This window comes from Wolffia australiana, chromosome 5, assembly GCF_029677425.1.
Source record: "Wolffia australiana isolate 7733 chromosome 5, ASM2967742v1".
Lineage (NCBI taxonomy): Eukaryota > Viridiplantae > Streptophyta > Magnoliopsida > Alismatales > Araceae > Wolffia > Wolffia australiana.
Window position 1 is genome coordinate 9,362,126 of NC_135839.1, and position 14,864 is coordinate 9,376,989.

At 40.7% G+C, this 14,864-nt stretch overlaps 3 protein-coding genes across 4 annotated transcripts; 1 reads left to right on the forward strand and 2 right to left on the reverse strand.

Moving 5' to 3' along the window:
* Positions 1-1,116: 1,116 nt before the first annotated feature.
* On the reverse strand, positions 1,117-4,123 carry ASP1 (aspartate aminotransferase 1). The gene is made up of 10 exons (XM_078575054.1): positions 3,899-4,123; positions 3,678-3,763; positions 3,051-3,257; positions 2,864-2,969; positions 2,684-2,788; positions 2,451-2,623; positions 1,823-1,982; positions 1,645-1,740; positions 1,444-1,538; positions 1,117-1,329 (listed from the first exon to the last, which is right to left on the reverse strand). The coding sequence occupies exons 1-10, from the start codon at positions 4,085-4,087 to the stop codon at positions 1,260-1,262; spliced, it is 1,287 nt and encodes a 428-aa protein (XP_078431180.1). The 5' UTR covers positions 4,088-4,123; the 3' UTR covers positions 1,117-1,259.
* Positions 4,124-6,795: 2,672 nt separating this feature from the next.
* On the forward strand, positions 6,796-8,905 carry LOC144703390 (uncharacterized). Its single transcript, XM_078575570.1, has 2 exons — positions 6,796-7,055; positions 8,550-8,905. The coding sequence occupies exons 1-2, from the start codon at positions 6,796-6,798 to the stop codon at positions 8,773-8,775; spliced, it is 486 nt and encodes a 161-aa protein (XP_078431696.1). The 3' UTR covers positions 8,776-8,905.
* APC6 (anaphase promoting complex 6) lies at positions 8,412-14,287 on the reverse strand. Of its 2 annotated transcripts, XM_078575053.1 has the most exons (18): positions 13,878-14,020; positions 13,705-13,796; positions 12,820-12,954; positions 12,501-12,574; positions 11,532-11,571; positions 11,322-11,367; positions 11,107-11,186; positions 10,804-10,985; positions 10,600-10,725; positions 10,366-10,440; positions 9,956-10,081; positions 9,791-9,860; positions 9,588-9,670; positions 9,402-9,515; positions 9,222-9,321; positions 9,076-9,111; positions 8,886-8,981; positions 8,412-8,771 (listed from the first exon to the last, which is right to left on the reverse strand). In XM_078575053.1, the coding sequence occupies exons 1-17, from the start codon at positions 13,882-13,884 to the stop codon at positions 8,895-8,897; spliced, it is 1,473 nt and encodes a 490-aa protein (XP_078431179.1). In that variant the 5' UTR covers positions 13,885-14,020; the 3' UTR covers positions 8,412-8,771; positions 8,886-8,894. The 2 variants fall into 2 exon arrangements, with proteins under 2 accessions (XP_078431179.1, XP_078431178.1); XM_078575052.1 differs by lacking the exon at positions 13,705-13,796 and having other exon boundaries at positions 13,878-14,287.
* Positions 14,288-14,864: the final 577 nt, after the last annotated feature.

Genomic DNA, 14,864 nt, shown 5'->3' on the forward strand with positions numbered 1-14,864 from the left:
ATATCTAGGCCTCAGATTAGACGTATCCTTATTAAGAAAGTTTATTTCTGAACGGTCGATAGATAAGAATACAAGTGAAAATGAGTGCAGATTGTAGAGTAAGATTAGGGTTAAATGCAATCCTGGTGCAAATAAGAGACTAAGGTGAGCTCTACCTTCTCTTGGGTATAATTTTATTGTTATAACGTAGAATTAAATAAGATAAATAAAAAATTACGTTAGATAAAGTACTTTACCCTAAACACAAACACCAATTATTCTCCTTGGTAAAGACACCATGCTAGGAAGAAATATAAATAAACCTTCATTTTTTATCATTTAAATATTTTTTAGTTTGGACGTGTGACAAAAGAAGTTGAATCCTTTGTAAAGATACCAACAGGGAGCCAACCATGTGGGGCCCCACAAATTACGTCAATCATATGTGTTGATAGCCATACAGCAACCTTCAACAAAGGGTGGGAATGACACATTTAACCAACCAACCCTATTTTAATATTCTTAATCCTACTTATCTCCCATTAATTATCATCTTAACCACATAGATATTAAATAGATCTGACAGCTAATTATTGTATATGAACCCTAAGCCAACACTTGTGACACTAGTTAGTGAAACATTCTGACCCATAAACAATTTTCATTGAATCCTAATTATGGCTTTCCAATTATACTCTTCGCAATTCATCAATACATGAAATATTAGCACGGTATTCATGTTGGGTGGTATTCTGTATTCTGTGGAAGAAAATGAACTAGGTTTTTCCCTGGTAAAAGAAATACATCGGCCATTTATCAACAGCAGAGTCAATATTTTTTTCAAACAGTGGTGTTATCTTCAATCTCAGATACACCTCACTAGGAGGAAGGCTAGATGGCAAGATGTATTGGCAGAATTTGATTGTGTGATCAAACAAAGAGCATGGAAAGTAAAACCAATTGCGAAGATGCTTAGTAGAAAATCAAATAGAATGGGTTAATCGATAAGTTACAGCACAACTGTGAACTAAAAATTCAAACAAGAGATATTGGAAATGCTCATTCACTCGTTTTGTTTTTGCTGAGTATCCAATATACGATTTCTTTCTTGAACATATGACAAATGGAATTCGGACGGGAAAAAGATGGTTATTTCCTTTTTATTTCTTGGCTTTCCTGTCTGAAACCAGTGTGAAAATAAATATTATTCATGCCGTGTTTCTCTTGAAGGGGGCAGCAGGAAAAATACCGTGTAAAATTGGGTTTCTCTCGGAGTTGGCTCAGGATTTGGTGACCTCATGAATTGCACCGGCCAAGTAGTCTACGTTTCCTGTTGTGACTCCCGCCATGCTGCAAGGTCGGAAGATCAATTTTATTTCTCGAACATTTTATACTTTTTTATTTGTAACAAAAACTAATTGCCAAGAAATACTGGATCATGTAAATGTGGAGTAAATTAATTACCTTATACGGCCGTTCCTTGTCATGTAAATGTGGAACTCGTTGGTCAACCTGTCAACCTGTTCTGGTGTCATTCCGCTGAAGCAGAACATCCCAATCTGTTTGTTTATCAGAAAAAAAGCGCACGAAGATACCGATCATAACCATTTCTTGTTGAGATATCATCAATAGGAAGCATTTTCAATCAAACTTAAAATGCATTACTTGGTTTGTAATGTGCTCCCAAGAAATACTCGATCCAAGTTTTTCTAGCCGTTCTCGGAGGGTAGTTCGCATTCCTATGATCCGATCGGCCATGCCCTGATATATCAAGAAAATTTATTAAAAAATCTACAAAAAGAGAAATAAAAGATTAGGGGGAGATTGAATCTAGGAAGCGCACCTTAACCTCTTTTAACCATAGAGTCTTCAGTTCTGGATCACCTAGAATGGTGGAAACCAGGAGGGCGCCATGAACTGGTGGATTGCTGTACATGGGCCGGGCTATCTGCTGTAGCTGACTCTTTACCGCGACAGCTTGGAGTTCATCTTCGCAAAGGATGCTACATGGGAGAAAAAATTACCATCAAACAGCTGGGGGAAGATTACTATCCTTTGGAATGCTTGGAATTTGGAATTTGTAACTTGGTATAAGTGTATGAGGATTTAGGGCTTCGGAATCATGGTTAAGAATTTAGGGTTTGGGGTTTTTTGGGGTTAAGACTACATGTTTAATATCGACAGTTGAGGTTTTATGTGTGGAGTTTAGGTTTTTTTTTAAGGTTTAGGGTTTAGTAAGTAAAATTTAGGGTTTAGTGTCGAGAGAGGACTTATGTTTAGGGTTTAGAATTCAGTATCTAGTGTTTAGGGATAGACTTTAGAATCTGTGTTAAGTTTTGGGGTTCAAGACAATCGGCGAAAATTCATAATGATTGGTTTTAATGCACGAGGAAAACAGATTCTCTGGCCATATAAACCCATGTTATTAGCATCTAGTGTTAGTAAAAATTCTTAATGATTAGTTTAAATACCTGAGGCAACCGATTCTCTGGCCGTATAAACCCATGTTTTTAGCATAAGATTGAGCGCATCCAATCAGATGGCCGTCTTCGAGGAATATCCTAATCGCTTTTGCATCTCTCTCGGGGTCCCCACTCGCAAATCCTTGGTACGCCATGTCAAAGAACGCAAAGTGATTCTTAACCTGCACAGAGTTGGGAAGAATTAAATACAGGCTACATATTCATGCAGAGATTTAAAGTACCTTAAATTGATTCGATATTTCTCGCCACTGCTCTTCTGTAGGATCCACTCCAGTCGGATTATGAGCACAAGCATGCAGCAAGAAGAACGAACCGCTGGGTGTATTCTACATGACAAATGCTCCAGACAATCAAGAATACTTCTCTTTTATTTGCCCAAGTTATTTGTTTCATGTTGGTACCTTGACGTCCTCCAACAAGGAGGAAAAGTCAAGTCCTCTTGACTCAGGGTGGTAGTATCGGAAGGTCCTCTGAGGAACTTGGGCATCCCTCCAGATGTTGTGATGACTGAAATAAAATCAGAAATATTTAAAAGAGGGCAGAGAAATTTAAAAGCCGAATAAAAAGAGAGAAAAAAAAAACACGTACTTGGACCAGGTTGGAACAGGAATATATATTTGGGAGTTGGCTCGGAAACGCCTCTGAAAGTCTGCAAAGAGACGGCACGCGCCAGTCCCAGAGAGAGCTTGGACGGCTGCGATTCTTTTCTCTTTTATGAACTCAGACTCGCTTCCATAAGCTAGCTTCAAGGTCTCCTCGATGAATTTAAGGCTTCCCCCCATTGGCAGATATTCCCTGGCATTTAATCTTGTTCATAAAAAACAAATGGGGGCCCATGATATGCGACATCCGTGTAAGACATTGCAAGTTGAACGACGTTCAGAAAGCCCCATGTATTGCCACAGTATTTAGTAATTCAGAGTCGTGCAAGCCTGGGAAGGATCACAAGATGCCAAAAGACTTGCACTAATTTGCGTAATTTAATTGGATTCCACGGGAGTCAATTTTGAAGCAGTTGAATCGAAAGATGAAACGAAAGCAGACGAATCTCCAACATGTTTCTACATAAATGACGATGATTCCGACCTTATCACACTGTTTGTTTGTCTGTTTGTTCAGCTAAATATCAGATTTCTTGAGAAAGAGAAAACTCGAGGAGGACAAAATTGGGACAGAAAAATTAAAAACAACAATAATCGGATGAAGATAAGATACATATTCTGATTCCCGACGATCCTCCGCTCCGCCTCCCGGACGCAATCGAGGACGACCGGCTTCCCATTATCATCACGATAAGCGCCCTAGAATCAAAAAAAAAAAAACACGGACCAATTCCACATCAAATTCTACTTCAATTCAACCAAGGAAAGAGCCATCGAGAACGAATTCAGCTGATTGAATCAAACAGCAAAGGATCAGGGAGGCAAACAACTCACGACTCCGACATTGACTTTGTCAGGGCTTCGATCGGCGAGGAAAGCCTCGGTCACGCCGAGGATGGGATCCTTCGCCGCCGGCTCCACGTTCCGCCACCACGAAGAGATCGAACGAATCGTTGCCGGCGGCGTAGCCATGGCGGCGCCGCCGGCTCTTCCGGCCAGCTTCATCCCGATCGCCATCGCCATCGCCTTGCTCACACCCGCCACTGCAAAATCGTTCTCTTATTAGTTTAACCGCCGGCCGAAATATCTCGGGCTTCTCAAATATCCAAACCGCCACGTCAGCATTTTCTGTCCGTGTTTTCCCCTCGAGGATAATGTCGAATATTTCTGGTCTTGAAAAATCGAATTTTTATCCTTATTTTGGGGGCCTCGTAGATTTGAAGCTATACTGCAAGATTGTCCCGTTTTACATCCCGATTTTTTGAAGTTCGACTGAATCGTCCTGTCCAGCGTTCGTCCCATCCTTGATATATTTGTCCACGTCCCGTCCCATCTGAAAACTGTCCCCTTCATGACATTCTCGGGACAAAGCAGTGCATTAGGCCACCCAGAATTTGACACATGGCACAACACGTATGGAATCCCTAAACTCCTGGATGGGACTATTTCTTCGTCCACAGACAAAAATACCATCCCGTCGGTGCACTATATTTGGAGCTCAGATGACAGATCGTCATCCGTTCCGTCCCAATCCGTCATCCGTCATTTGGTATTCATTGTATGTCACTTGTCATCGCGGCTCGAGAGGATGGATGACTGATGACAGAAATGATGGGCGGATGGAAGGGAGGGAGAGAGGGGGAGAGAAAGAGAGAGATGGAGAGGTGATCAGGTGGAGACGTGAGGTGGTGGTGACGATAGCAGCAATGGCTGAATGACTGAAAGGGAGTGAGAGCGCGGAAGCTCGAGACGGAGGGAGGGAGTCATGGTACGGTAATTGTCAAAGACGGAAAGCGGACAGATGACGATTGAGACAAAATGTAGAGAAATGACGGTCCAGACGAAATGTAGATGGATGACGGTCGAGACGAAACGTATACAAATGACGGTCCAGACAAAATGTAGATGGATGAAGATCAAGACAACATGTAGACAGATGACGGTCAGGAAGCGATGTGGACGTCAGGATGCAATGTGGATGGATGACGGTCAATTTGAAATGTGGGCCGAAAACAGTTGAGATGAAATGTGGATGGATGACGGTAGAGACAAAATGTAGACGAATGACGGTCAATTAGAAATGTAGATGGAGGATGGTCGAGACGAAATCTGATAGATGACGGTCAGTAAAAAATGTGGACCTATGACAGTGAGGATGCGATGTGGATGGATGATGGTCAATTTGAAACAGCCAAGATGACGGTCAAGACGAAATGTGGATGGATGATGGTCGAGATAAAATGTAGACAAATTATGGTTAATTTAAGATGTCGACGGAGGATGGTAGAGTGTAAATGTGTATGGATGACGGTCAACACGAAATGTAGACGGATGATGGGTGAGACCAAAAGTGTATGGACGATGGTTGACAAGAAATGTAGACAGATGACGGTCGGGACGCAATGTGAATGAATGGAGGTCAGTTTGAAATGTAGAGGGATGACGGTTGGGGCGCAATGTGGATGGATGACGGCGGTCAACTTGAAATGTGGAGGGATGACGGTCAAGACGAGATGTGGATGGAAGACTGAAGTGTAGATGGATGACAGTCAGTCAGAAATGAGAACTGATGGTAGTTGAGACTATAGTTACGGATCCTACCGGAGGTGGACGATGGATGGGATGGACGAATTTCGTCACGTCTGATGTCCGGATTCAGTGCAAGGATGAAGGACGGGATGAATTTTTTGCCTGACGGTAGGAAAACCACCCGTCCAGTCCTCTCAGGACGAATTTTCTTCCCGTCCAGGGAAGCAACCGTCCCTTCCCTCATCCCAGATGAAAAAAAAACCCATTTTATATTTTGAATTTATTAATATAGATTTTTCTAAGATTTTTTAGGGAAATACGGAGGAGAGAGAATGCAAAGGGATATATGTGCAATTATTTCTGAGCGGCGTCAATTTGCACGCGAGTAAAAATGCAGGGACTTTCATTTAAATTGTCATAGCGAGGCCACGTGGCTACATCTCAACCGTCAGATGTGAATCCGGCGGTTTTTCGTCCAGATTCGTTCGTCCATCATCCAAGACCTCCAGACGCACAGTTTTTTCGTCCCATGGGACGAAAACCGTTCAGTCCGGTGGTTCCCGAGATAAATTTTCATCCAGAATTTTGTCCAAACCATTGGACGGGACGATTTTTCATCCCGGGACGAAAAAATTGTCCCGTCCGGGTCCCTGCTCTATAGTTGAGACAAAACATGGACGAATGACGATTGAAATGTCAATGGATGACTGAAATGTGGACGGATGACGGTCGAGACAAAATGTTGAACGGCGGGGATAACCGTCATTCGTCATCCGTCCTCTATCCACAAATTAACAAATATAGAAACCGGGGTGGGCAGTCAAAGAGTTGAATCCACAGGCTGATTAGACAGCATGCAACGACAACAAAGAAGCAGATTCCCCTTGAACAGCCTCTGTAGAAAACAGTGAGCACCGCTGGCCGTGAACAGTCCACTTCTAAGCCTTACTTTTTTTTTCTGATGGGCAGTGGTCAAAAGTCAAAGAGTTGACTCCTGCGGCCGAGATCGTTGACAATCTTTAATGACGGAAAGATTTTTATTTTTTTTGGGGGGGGGGGGGGGGGGGGTTTCTGGGGGTGTGCCAGGAGGAGGAAGGCAGAGAGGGGTATTTTAATGGCGTCAGATAACTACCAAGTAATGATTTTTTTTTTTTTTTGGGGTTTTATGAATGGAGAGGTGAAGGGGGATGAGGAGGTAGGAGATGGGGGAAGAAAGGGAGAAGGGGGGAGAAGGGGAGAAGGGGGAAGAAGAAGGGGGGGTGGTGGTGGTGGTGGTGGTGGTGGAGGGGGAGGGGGGGAAGGGGGAGGGGGGAGGAGAGAAGATGTGTAGGATCTGCCATCTGGGGAAGGAAGGGTCGGAGGTGTCTTCGGACTTGGTCGAGATCGGATGCGCCTGCAAGGACGATTTGGCTTTTGCCCATCGGAATTGCTCCGAGGCCTGGTTCAAGATCAAGGGCAGCAGGTCTCCTCTCTCTCTCTCTCTCTCTCTCTCTCTCTCTCTCTCCCCTTCTCTCTCTCTCGCTCTCTCTCCTCATCTCTCTCTCTCTTTCTCGCTGTTCGTCTCTCTCTTTCTCTCTCGTTGTTCATCTCGCTCTCTCGGTGTTGATGACTCTCTTGTTGTTCATCTCTCTCTGTGTGTCCCCATCTATCGCTCTTTCCTCATTTCTCTGTCGTTGCTCATCTCTCTCTCATGCCTTATTTCTCTGTCGTTGCTCATCTCTCTCTCTGTCGGTGATCAATCTCTCTCGCTTTCGTTTCTCATCTTTCTCTGTGTCGTTGCTCATCTCTCTCTTTCTCCTCATCTCTCTCTCTCTCTCGTTTCTCATCTCTCTCTTTCTCCTCATCTCTCTCTCTCTCTCGTTTCTCATCTCTCTCTTTCTCCTCATCTCTCTCTCTGCCGTTGCTCGTCTCTTTCTCTCTCCTCTTCTCTCTCTCTCTGCCGTTGCTCATCTCTTTCTCTCTCCTCATCTCTCTCTCTGCCGTCGCTCATCTCTTCCTCTCTCCTCATCTCTCTCTCTCTGCCGTTGCTCATCTCTTTCTCTCTCCTCATCTCTCTCTCTGCCGTTGCTCATCTCTTCCTCTCTCCTCATCTCTCTCTCTGCCGTTGCTCATCTCTTCCTCTCTCCTCATCTCTCTCTCTGCCGTTGCTCATCTCTTTGTCTCTCCTCATCTCTCTCTCTCTGACTCTCTCTGCCGTTGCTCATCTCTCTCTTTTTGTGTCGTTGCTCATCTCTCTCTCTGTCATTGCTCATCTAGCTAAATATATATATCTCTCTTTCTAAGACTTTTTACTTTCTTTCTCGCTAAACTGTGTGAGACGAGAGGGGGTTCTAGAATCTATGTTTAGGCCCAAGGCTTGATAGAGAATACATGTATAGATTTATTTTCATTTTCACAAGTCGAGAGAATTTCAATTTTCTGCAGTTTTACTGCCACTGACTTTTGACTGCTGATCAAGATCAATCAAGATTTTTAGGATATGTTTTTCTTATGTTTTGGATTCGCACAATGATGATTTTCCCTCTCTATTCTCATGAGAAAATTTTAGTGCTCTTCCAGAAGTAAAAAATGTTGCCGTCAGTGGGAACAATTAAATTTACGCTAAATTTTCCCTCAAAAACTTCATAAAATTGAGTAAATTACTCTGATCTACCCTAAATAGATTTTTGAAAAAATACCTACAACCTATCTATCCATGATGCTCCGTGTTAAGAAGAAAATAAATCAAAATCTTTATTCATTATTTCATTCTGTAGAAGAATTTAAATCATTTTGCCTCTCACTAAAAAGGCCAAAAATACTCACCTTAAGCTTGGTGTTTTTAGGATCAAATGAAGAACTGAGTAAAAATTAAACCCCACTAATAGAGAACATAAAAAGATTATCCCCTAAAACTCTAGTATAAATACTTTAAACATGATTATACTAAACTGTTTTGGTGAAATTCTCTGACCAGATTGTGTGAAATCTGCGGATCGGAGGCGAAGAACGTGACGGGTTTGGAAAATCGCCAGTTCCTGGAGGATTGGAGTGAGAGGAGCCGTCGCGCCGCCGCCGGAGACGGCGTAGACCGCCGCTCGCGGTACAGGTGCTGGCGAGGGCAGCCGCTCTGCAATTTCCTAATGACTTGTCTTGTGATCTCCTTCATTCTACCTTGGTTCTTCCGGATCAACGTCTTCTGAAGGGGTCAAAGTCATGGGGACATGAGAAAGAAACGCCTTCCTCCTATTCATTTTCCTGATTATATTCCTAAATATACTTTAAATTATATTTCAATTGAGAATATAAATACCGTTTCTGATTAGAAACAAAGCTCGCGGGATTCGTCTTCGAGGGCTTTCGTTAGCATCTCCGTGCAGAACTCGTCGTCTGGCTTCAGCCACAAAGCCTGGTTTGAATAAGAAATATTAGGAAGGCTGTTGAGATTATGACAAACAAATAATAAGTGGAAGAAAATGATTTAAAAAAACCAAACTTGTTACCTTGTGGTAGTGGGCGATTGCCGCCTCAAGCTTGTCCTAGAGAAGAAAGCAACAGTGAAAAATCATTAATTAATCAAATTAAAACTTCGCCAAAAAGCTCTTAAAAAGATTTAAAGGAACAGTGGGAATGGTAGTAAAAAGCAAACTTGTAGGTGAAACGTGTAAGCTAGTCCAGCGTAAGTGCTAAGGCTTCGTGTGGAAAGCGCGAGCGCCTTCTCGTAGAATGTGATCGCCTCTGAATACCTCCTGAAACAATGAACCCCATCACCATTTTCATCAATCCTAGTGAAAACTATCATTAAATTTTAAAAATGAAATGCAAGTACTTGAGTTTTCTCAGAGAGTGAGCATGATTAACTAGGGTGGTTTCCCACACTTCGCTTGGTGAAGCAGGAAAGAAAGACAGCGTCTTCTCAAACCACATCACAGCTTTTCTGTACCTGCAGACGACTCGACAAAAAATTGTAATTAATACCGTCAAATCTTCTTTAATATTGAAAAAGTTAACTCACTCTTTGGTGTGGTAAGCGATAACTCCGAGCTCGTTGTAGACGAGAGGATCGTATGGACATATGGTCTTGGCCTGAATCAGAAACTTGAGAAAGCGACGAGCGAGTGATTAAATCCGGATTAACAGTTGAAAGGTAATCCATACATAACGACGCCATTAAAAGTTGAATTATGGAGAACCCTTAGAAGAGTTGGCGTCGCTTACCTGTTCTGCAAGTTTAAAATTGTGAGTTCGCATGTATTCCATACCGATGTAGAGTTTTGGTAAATGGCACCTGAAATATCATCATTGGCAGACTTTTTTCACGTATGTTATTTCGGCACAGATTTTCTAAGAAGAGGATTTATAGAATCTAATGAAATACTTCACCCGGGAAACAAGCGAGCGGCTGTCCGAAAGGCAGCCATGGCTTGATCACTCTCTTCTTGGGCAGCATAGGCATTGCCGAATCCCAACCACGCGGGGGGGAAGGTCGGATCCAAATTTGTTGCCTTGCTGTAGAAAAATAAGCTTATATTTTTTAGACGGGTTTTTTGGCAAAAAGTGTCAATCATGTCTGTACGAAAAATCTGAGACGCGTAAAGGGTCCATTTGCATGACTTGAGAATGAACTGTCAATAATGAGCAGTTAATCTAATGAATGAGAAATACAAGAAACACCAAATAAGAACGGGTTTTCTTGAAATTATAGTTAACAATGTACTCATGATAAAAATAATATCCTTAAAAATATAAATGCATTATATTTCAATATATATATATATTAAGGCATTTCTCACCAGAAGTATCTCCTTGCCTGATCGTATTTCTTGATGCACTGATAGTAACAACCAATAGCAAACCATGAAAGAGCCCTATTCAATCAGTACCCCATCAGTAATGTTACTCCACCAAAAGAAAAATTAAGTAAAGGATACATAGCAACGTCCCCACTAACAAAAAATATATTTAATCAAAGATAAAAAGTATAAAGTTCGAGGACTAGAAGATAAAACTAATAATAATAAAAATACCTTTGTGGGTAGTCCTTCACCAGTTCGCAAGCCATTTGATACAGATCATTTGACCGACCAAGCTCAAGAACAACAGCAATATGGACTGACGTACACTTTGAATGGAATGGATCTCTCTCCAACAAGCTTAATGAGGAACATCATTAAATGTTGGTCAAGAAATTATCACGATGAAATTTCAAAGAGATTTTCATTTAAACTCACGTAGAAGTAAGTTTAAAACATTTCTGATACTCCCCACAGTCATGGTAATATTCCGCCTTACACGTCATCAAGTCCGTGTTGTTTCTCAGTGTGCGACTTAATGTTGACTCCGAGGTGATGACATCACACTTTTCATTCTCAAGCTCGTCGAACTTGCATTCTACATAATTTCCCTTGTCGCACTTTTAAAAAAATACTCAAATTAGTCGTAAGTTAAAATACCAGACTCAATAAGAGGGATGCGACTAACTTCCATGGTTTTACGGCAAGCTTCATATGTTTTAGACATATAACAGACTTTACCTTCTTCAACAAGCATGAATAAAATGTTGCTAGCCATCCATCAGCTTCGGCAAAATGTAATGACGATAACAAACTTGATTCTGAAAAGATAATGAAATATGTAAAGACTTTGACCAGACAAATCGTTGTGCTCGATCACAAACACAAAATGACAGATGAAACGGAGGAATTTGAACGTATTGAGTTCACACTAAACAGAAATTAATTTTAATCACCTTCTTCGCAGGTTAGCATGCAATTGTCAACCAAACATTCCAGAGCCTGAAAAACAGCAAAAAAACGTCGTCAATACAAGTCAGGAAATTTGTCGTCGTCAATAAATCAGGTACATTATCAGGAACTCTTAGGGCAATATGAATGTCATCGATAGACACAAAAAGGGCAAATAAATCAAAATATAATGCAATGAACAAATCCAAGCTAACCTCGTAACAGAAGGGATCGAGCTTGATAGCCGCTTTATACCTTTCCAAAGACAAGGACATGTTTCTCGGAGTCACTCTTAACATAACCCGTAGAAAGATGAGCAGAATTAATGATCAAAAGAAAAAACTATAAATTACAACACAAAAATCAAAGATGTTACTCAACATGCTATAAATATATAAAATATTTTACTAATAATAATTTTTCATGACTGTAACACTGAGGCATTTCCTAATTTCTCTTTAAGCCCACTGATATTCCAAATTGGTAGAGAAACCCATAAATACGAATAATCCTCTTCAAATATCTGGTATAAACCAACCTTACTTCCAAATTTTGCGCAACTTATATTTAAATGAGAAACAGTCGGTAAATAATATAACTTGGTTTCTTTTCTTCAAAGTCATTGATAGATGCATCATCGAAAGGGGAAGAACTAGATGAGAAGCTAGAATGGCCTAAGCCTCAAGAAATACCAAATGTGGAAACTCTTGCCCTGCCGATAGCTGAGAGTCATGGTGAGAGTACAGTTAAAACTTAGAAACACTACTCAGAACGACATGTTTGACCCTCTCAGGTGAGAGTCACGGTTTTTTGGCCTACATCTATCTCTCTTCACAGAAAATTACCATCCTAATTGTTAAAATCTTAAAAATTACTCCGAATACATTGAGAAAGAGAAAGTGTTTCACCCCAGGGGTTGAAATACTAATGGTCGCAGGGAGAGGGGATCTGGAAATTACAATTGTTGGAGTTCTGAGGTATGTCTTCTGATGAAAGATAGGTCTCTACTTGGACTCATGGTTTACTTTTCCGTAAAACATTGGCATCAACACAAGCTACTGCGTCAAAAGCCCGCAAAAGATGGTAACGGACAGGAGAAGAATGAACATTCACTTGATTCACCATTAAAAGTACCCACTCTCGAAGCCAACAAAATAAGAAATACTGTGGTGAAAAGAACATACCACTTACGTGCCTGGTCACGATTTTCCAAAGCTTCACATGCCTTGCCACGTAAAAAACATATTGCAGATAATATCTGCAGAGAAAATTAACAGAAAATTACATATCATTCATCATAATTAGCCGAAATCTTTAATTAACTGTATGAAAAACGAGACAAAGAAGACGAAATCTGAACATGTCCACTCGAGGTTAAACAAGACTGAAGAGATGCTCAGGTAAGATAATGATGACTCAGACATAAAGGACGAGAGAAAAAGTTTTTTTTGAAAGAATGCGATGAGAAAATCAAATTAATTGCCGTAAGCAGCAGCAGGTTACATTGATTTCGTGATCTTCACCATCCTTCTCAAGATGCATGGCGATGCAATCTTTAAGCCCGTCGATATTTCCCTGGTCATCAACCTTAGCATCCCCCAGCATTGTCAAGCATTGATCCCATTCTTTAAGCTCTTCCTAAACGTTACACAAAATAAGATCCGTCAGACAAATAGGAATACGACTTGAAGGTCATATCCGATGACAACTAAAGTTAAAGAAAATGTACTAAAAGTAAACATGATCACGAGAAGAAGTTTGGAAGCCAGGAAAAACTCGCTTCCTGAAAGCACCAAAAGACTCTTTTTTTAACTTTCGGCTTAGGTTTTACTGGTAGGGAACACCATCAAATAATAATACTTTCATTCGTTGACTAAACAACAAATATTAAGCCAAGTGAGTTAGTTTCTACTGAGTTTACTAATCGGTCTCGGGATTGATCAAAATAATTGGGAGAATAAAAATTCATCTCGATCGCATTTTGGATACTCATATAAACGTCGAAGACTGTTGCAGTCACGAATTCCTGAAAATAGGGCGTTATGGGCAAAAATTTGTTAGAGTTTCCTTTTCTGTCTAATTAACATATGACTGCGGTTAATAATAGAAAAAATCTCTCGCAGAAAGGATGGCAAGAGATTTCTTTCAAAAATACCAGTCCCTAAAATTTCATAAAGAGAGAATAATTTATCGCCCAGGTGTCCAGTGGATTTCACTAATTAGAGTTTCCTTTTCCGTCTAATTAACAAATGATTGCGGTTAATAATAGAAAAAATCTCTCGCAGAAAGGATGGCAAGAGATTTCTTTCAAAAATACCAGTCACTAAAATTTCACAAAGAGAGAATAATTTATCGCCCAGGTGTCCAGTGAATAATTTAACACTTTACATTGCGGTTTGTCACATAAATTCTGATACAAGAGAACGAGGCATTTGATTCCAAGTCCTTCCAGCGTAAAAAGTGCCCAGGATTTGAGAGTACTGCGCGGGTAGCAAACAAAACCCGGAAAAAAAATAAAAAATAGAAACAACGGGAGCAATAATCGGGAAACATCGAATTACCAGGCATTTAGCGGCGAGGAATCGGAAGCGGAGGTCTCGGAAGACGATCTGGGAAGAATTGAGGAGATGGAGAGCTCGGCGATAATGGCGGCCGAGGTAAAGGGCTTGCGCCTGCATGTAGACATCGGCAGGGTCTCCAGTCAGCGCGGCGACCTTGTCCGCGAAGAAAATGGCAGATGAGTACAGATGCTTGCTGACGCAGTCCCGCACCACACCTCTCAGCTTCTCCACCTCTTCTTCCTTCATTGTTCTTCCCCAAATCTAGAGAAGCGATCCACTCCACAACCTCTGCGATCTCGAATTGAATCCCAGAAATCAAACGGAAATTTCAAGAAATGGGCGGGAACGAAGAGTCAGTTCGTAGGTTCTAGGGCTTTGGGCGAACTGGGCTTATATAAAGACATATACACTGCATGCAAAGTAGTTCATCATGGATATATGAATAATGTAGATGGATAGATGGATATCTGGATAGAGAAAAAAGCAAACAGATTTGTATTGTATGCCAGAAAGGATAGATGGATAGATTGAAAAGATATTATAAATGAAGAGATAATAGGATATAAAAGTTTGTAGGTTATAAGTAGGGTGGGTCCTTTTAGCAATGGGATTCAGATCAAACCGAATCGATCAAATCTTGATTGAATGTTTTGATCGATAAAGTAAAGATTCGATCTGAAAAAATTGAATCTTTTGATCAAACAGGATTTTAGATCAAGTTCGATTGAAAATTTCGATCTATTTGACTTGTTCGATCGAGTTCAATAGAACCATTGCTTAAACTGTTCGAACAAAATTGAACAGTTTAAATGTGTGAGATAGGTTATTACTTTTTGAAAGACCAAGGTATGAGGAAACTCTTACTTTATGACAATTAAATATAATGAGAAAATTACGTTGAAATATTTTAAAAGACTAAGGTATGAGATAGGAAGTAAGAATTACAAATCAGCCATTATCATGTAAATTATATATAATTATAGATAA

Bases quoted from the DNA above. Each gene is read 5' to 3' on its own strand.
- LOC144703390 (XM_078575570.1), top strand. From the start codon at position 6,796: ATGGGGGAAGAAAGGGAGAAGGGGGGAGAAGGGGAGAAGGGGGAAGAA. The intron at 7,056-8,549 runs GTCTCCTCTCTC...TTCTCTGACCAG, and splicing joins TTCAAGATCAAGGGCAGCAG to ATTGTGTGAAATCTGCGGAT.
- APC6 (XM_078575052.1), bottom strand. From the start codon at position 14,123: ATGAAGGAAGAAGAGGTGGAGAAGCTGAGAGGTGTGGTGCGGGACTGC. The intron at 12,575-12,819 runs GTAACCTGCTGC...TTTTCTCTGCAG, and splicing joins GTGAAGATCACGAAATCAAT to ATATTATCTGCAATATGTTT. The intron at 9,516-9,587 runs GTGAGTTAACTT...AGTCGTCTGCAG, and splicing joins ATCGCTTACCACACCAAAGA to GTACAGAAAAGCTGTGATGT.
- ASP1 (XM_078575054.1), bottom strand. From the start codon at position 4,087: ATGGCGATGGCGATCGGGATGAAGCTGGCCGGAAGAGCCGGCGGCGCC. The intron at 3,764-3,898 runs GTGAGTTGTTTG...TTTTGATTCTAG, and splicing joins ACAAAGTCAATGTCGGAGTC to GGCGCTTATCGTGATGATAA. The intron at 2,789-2,863 runs GTACCAACATGA...TTTGTCATGTAG, and splicing joins CCTTGTTGGAGGACGTCAAG to AATACACCCAGCGGTTCGTT.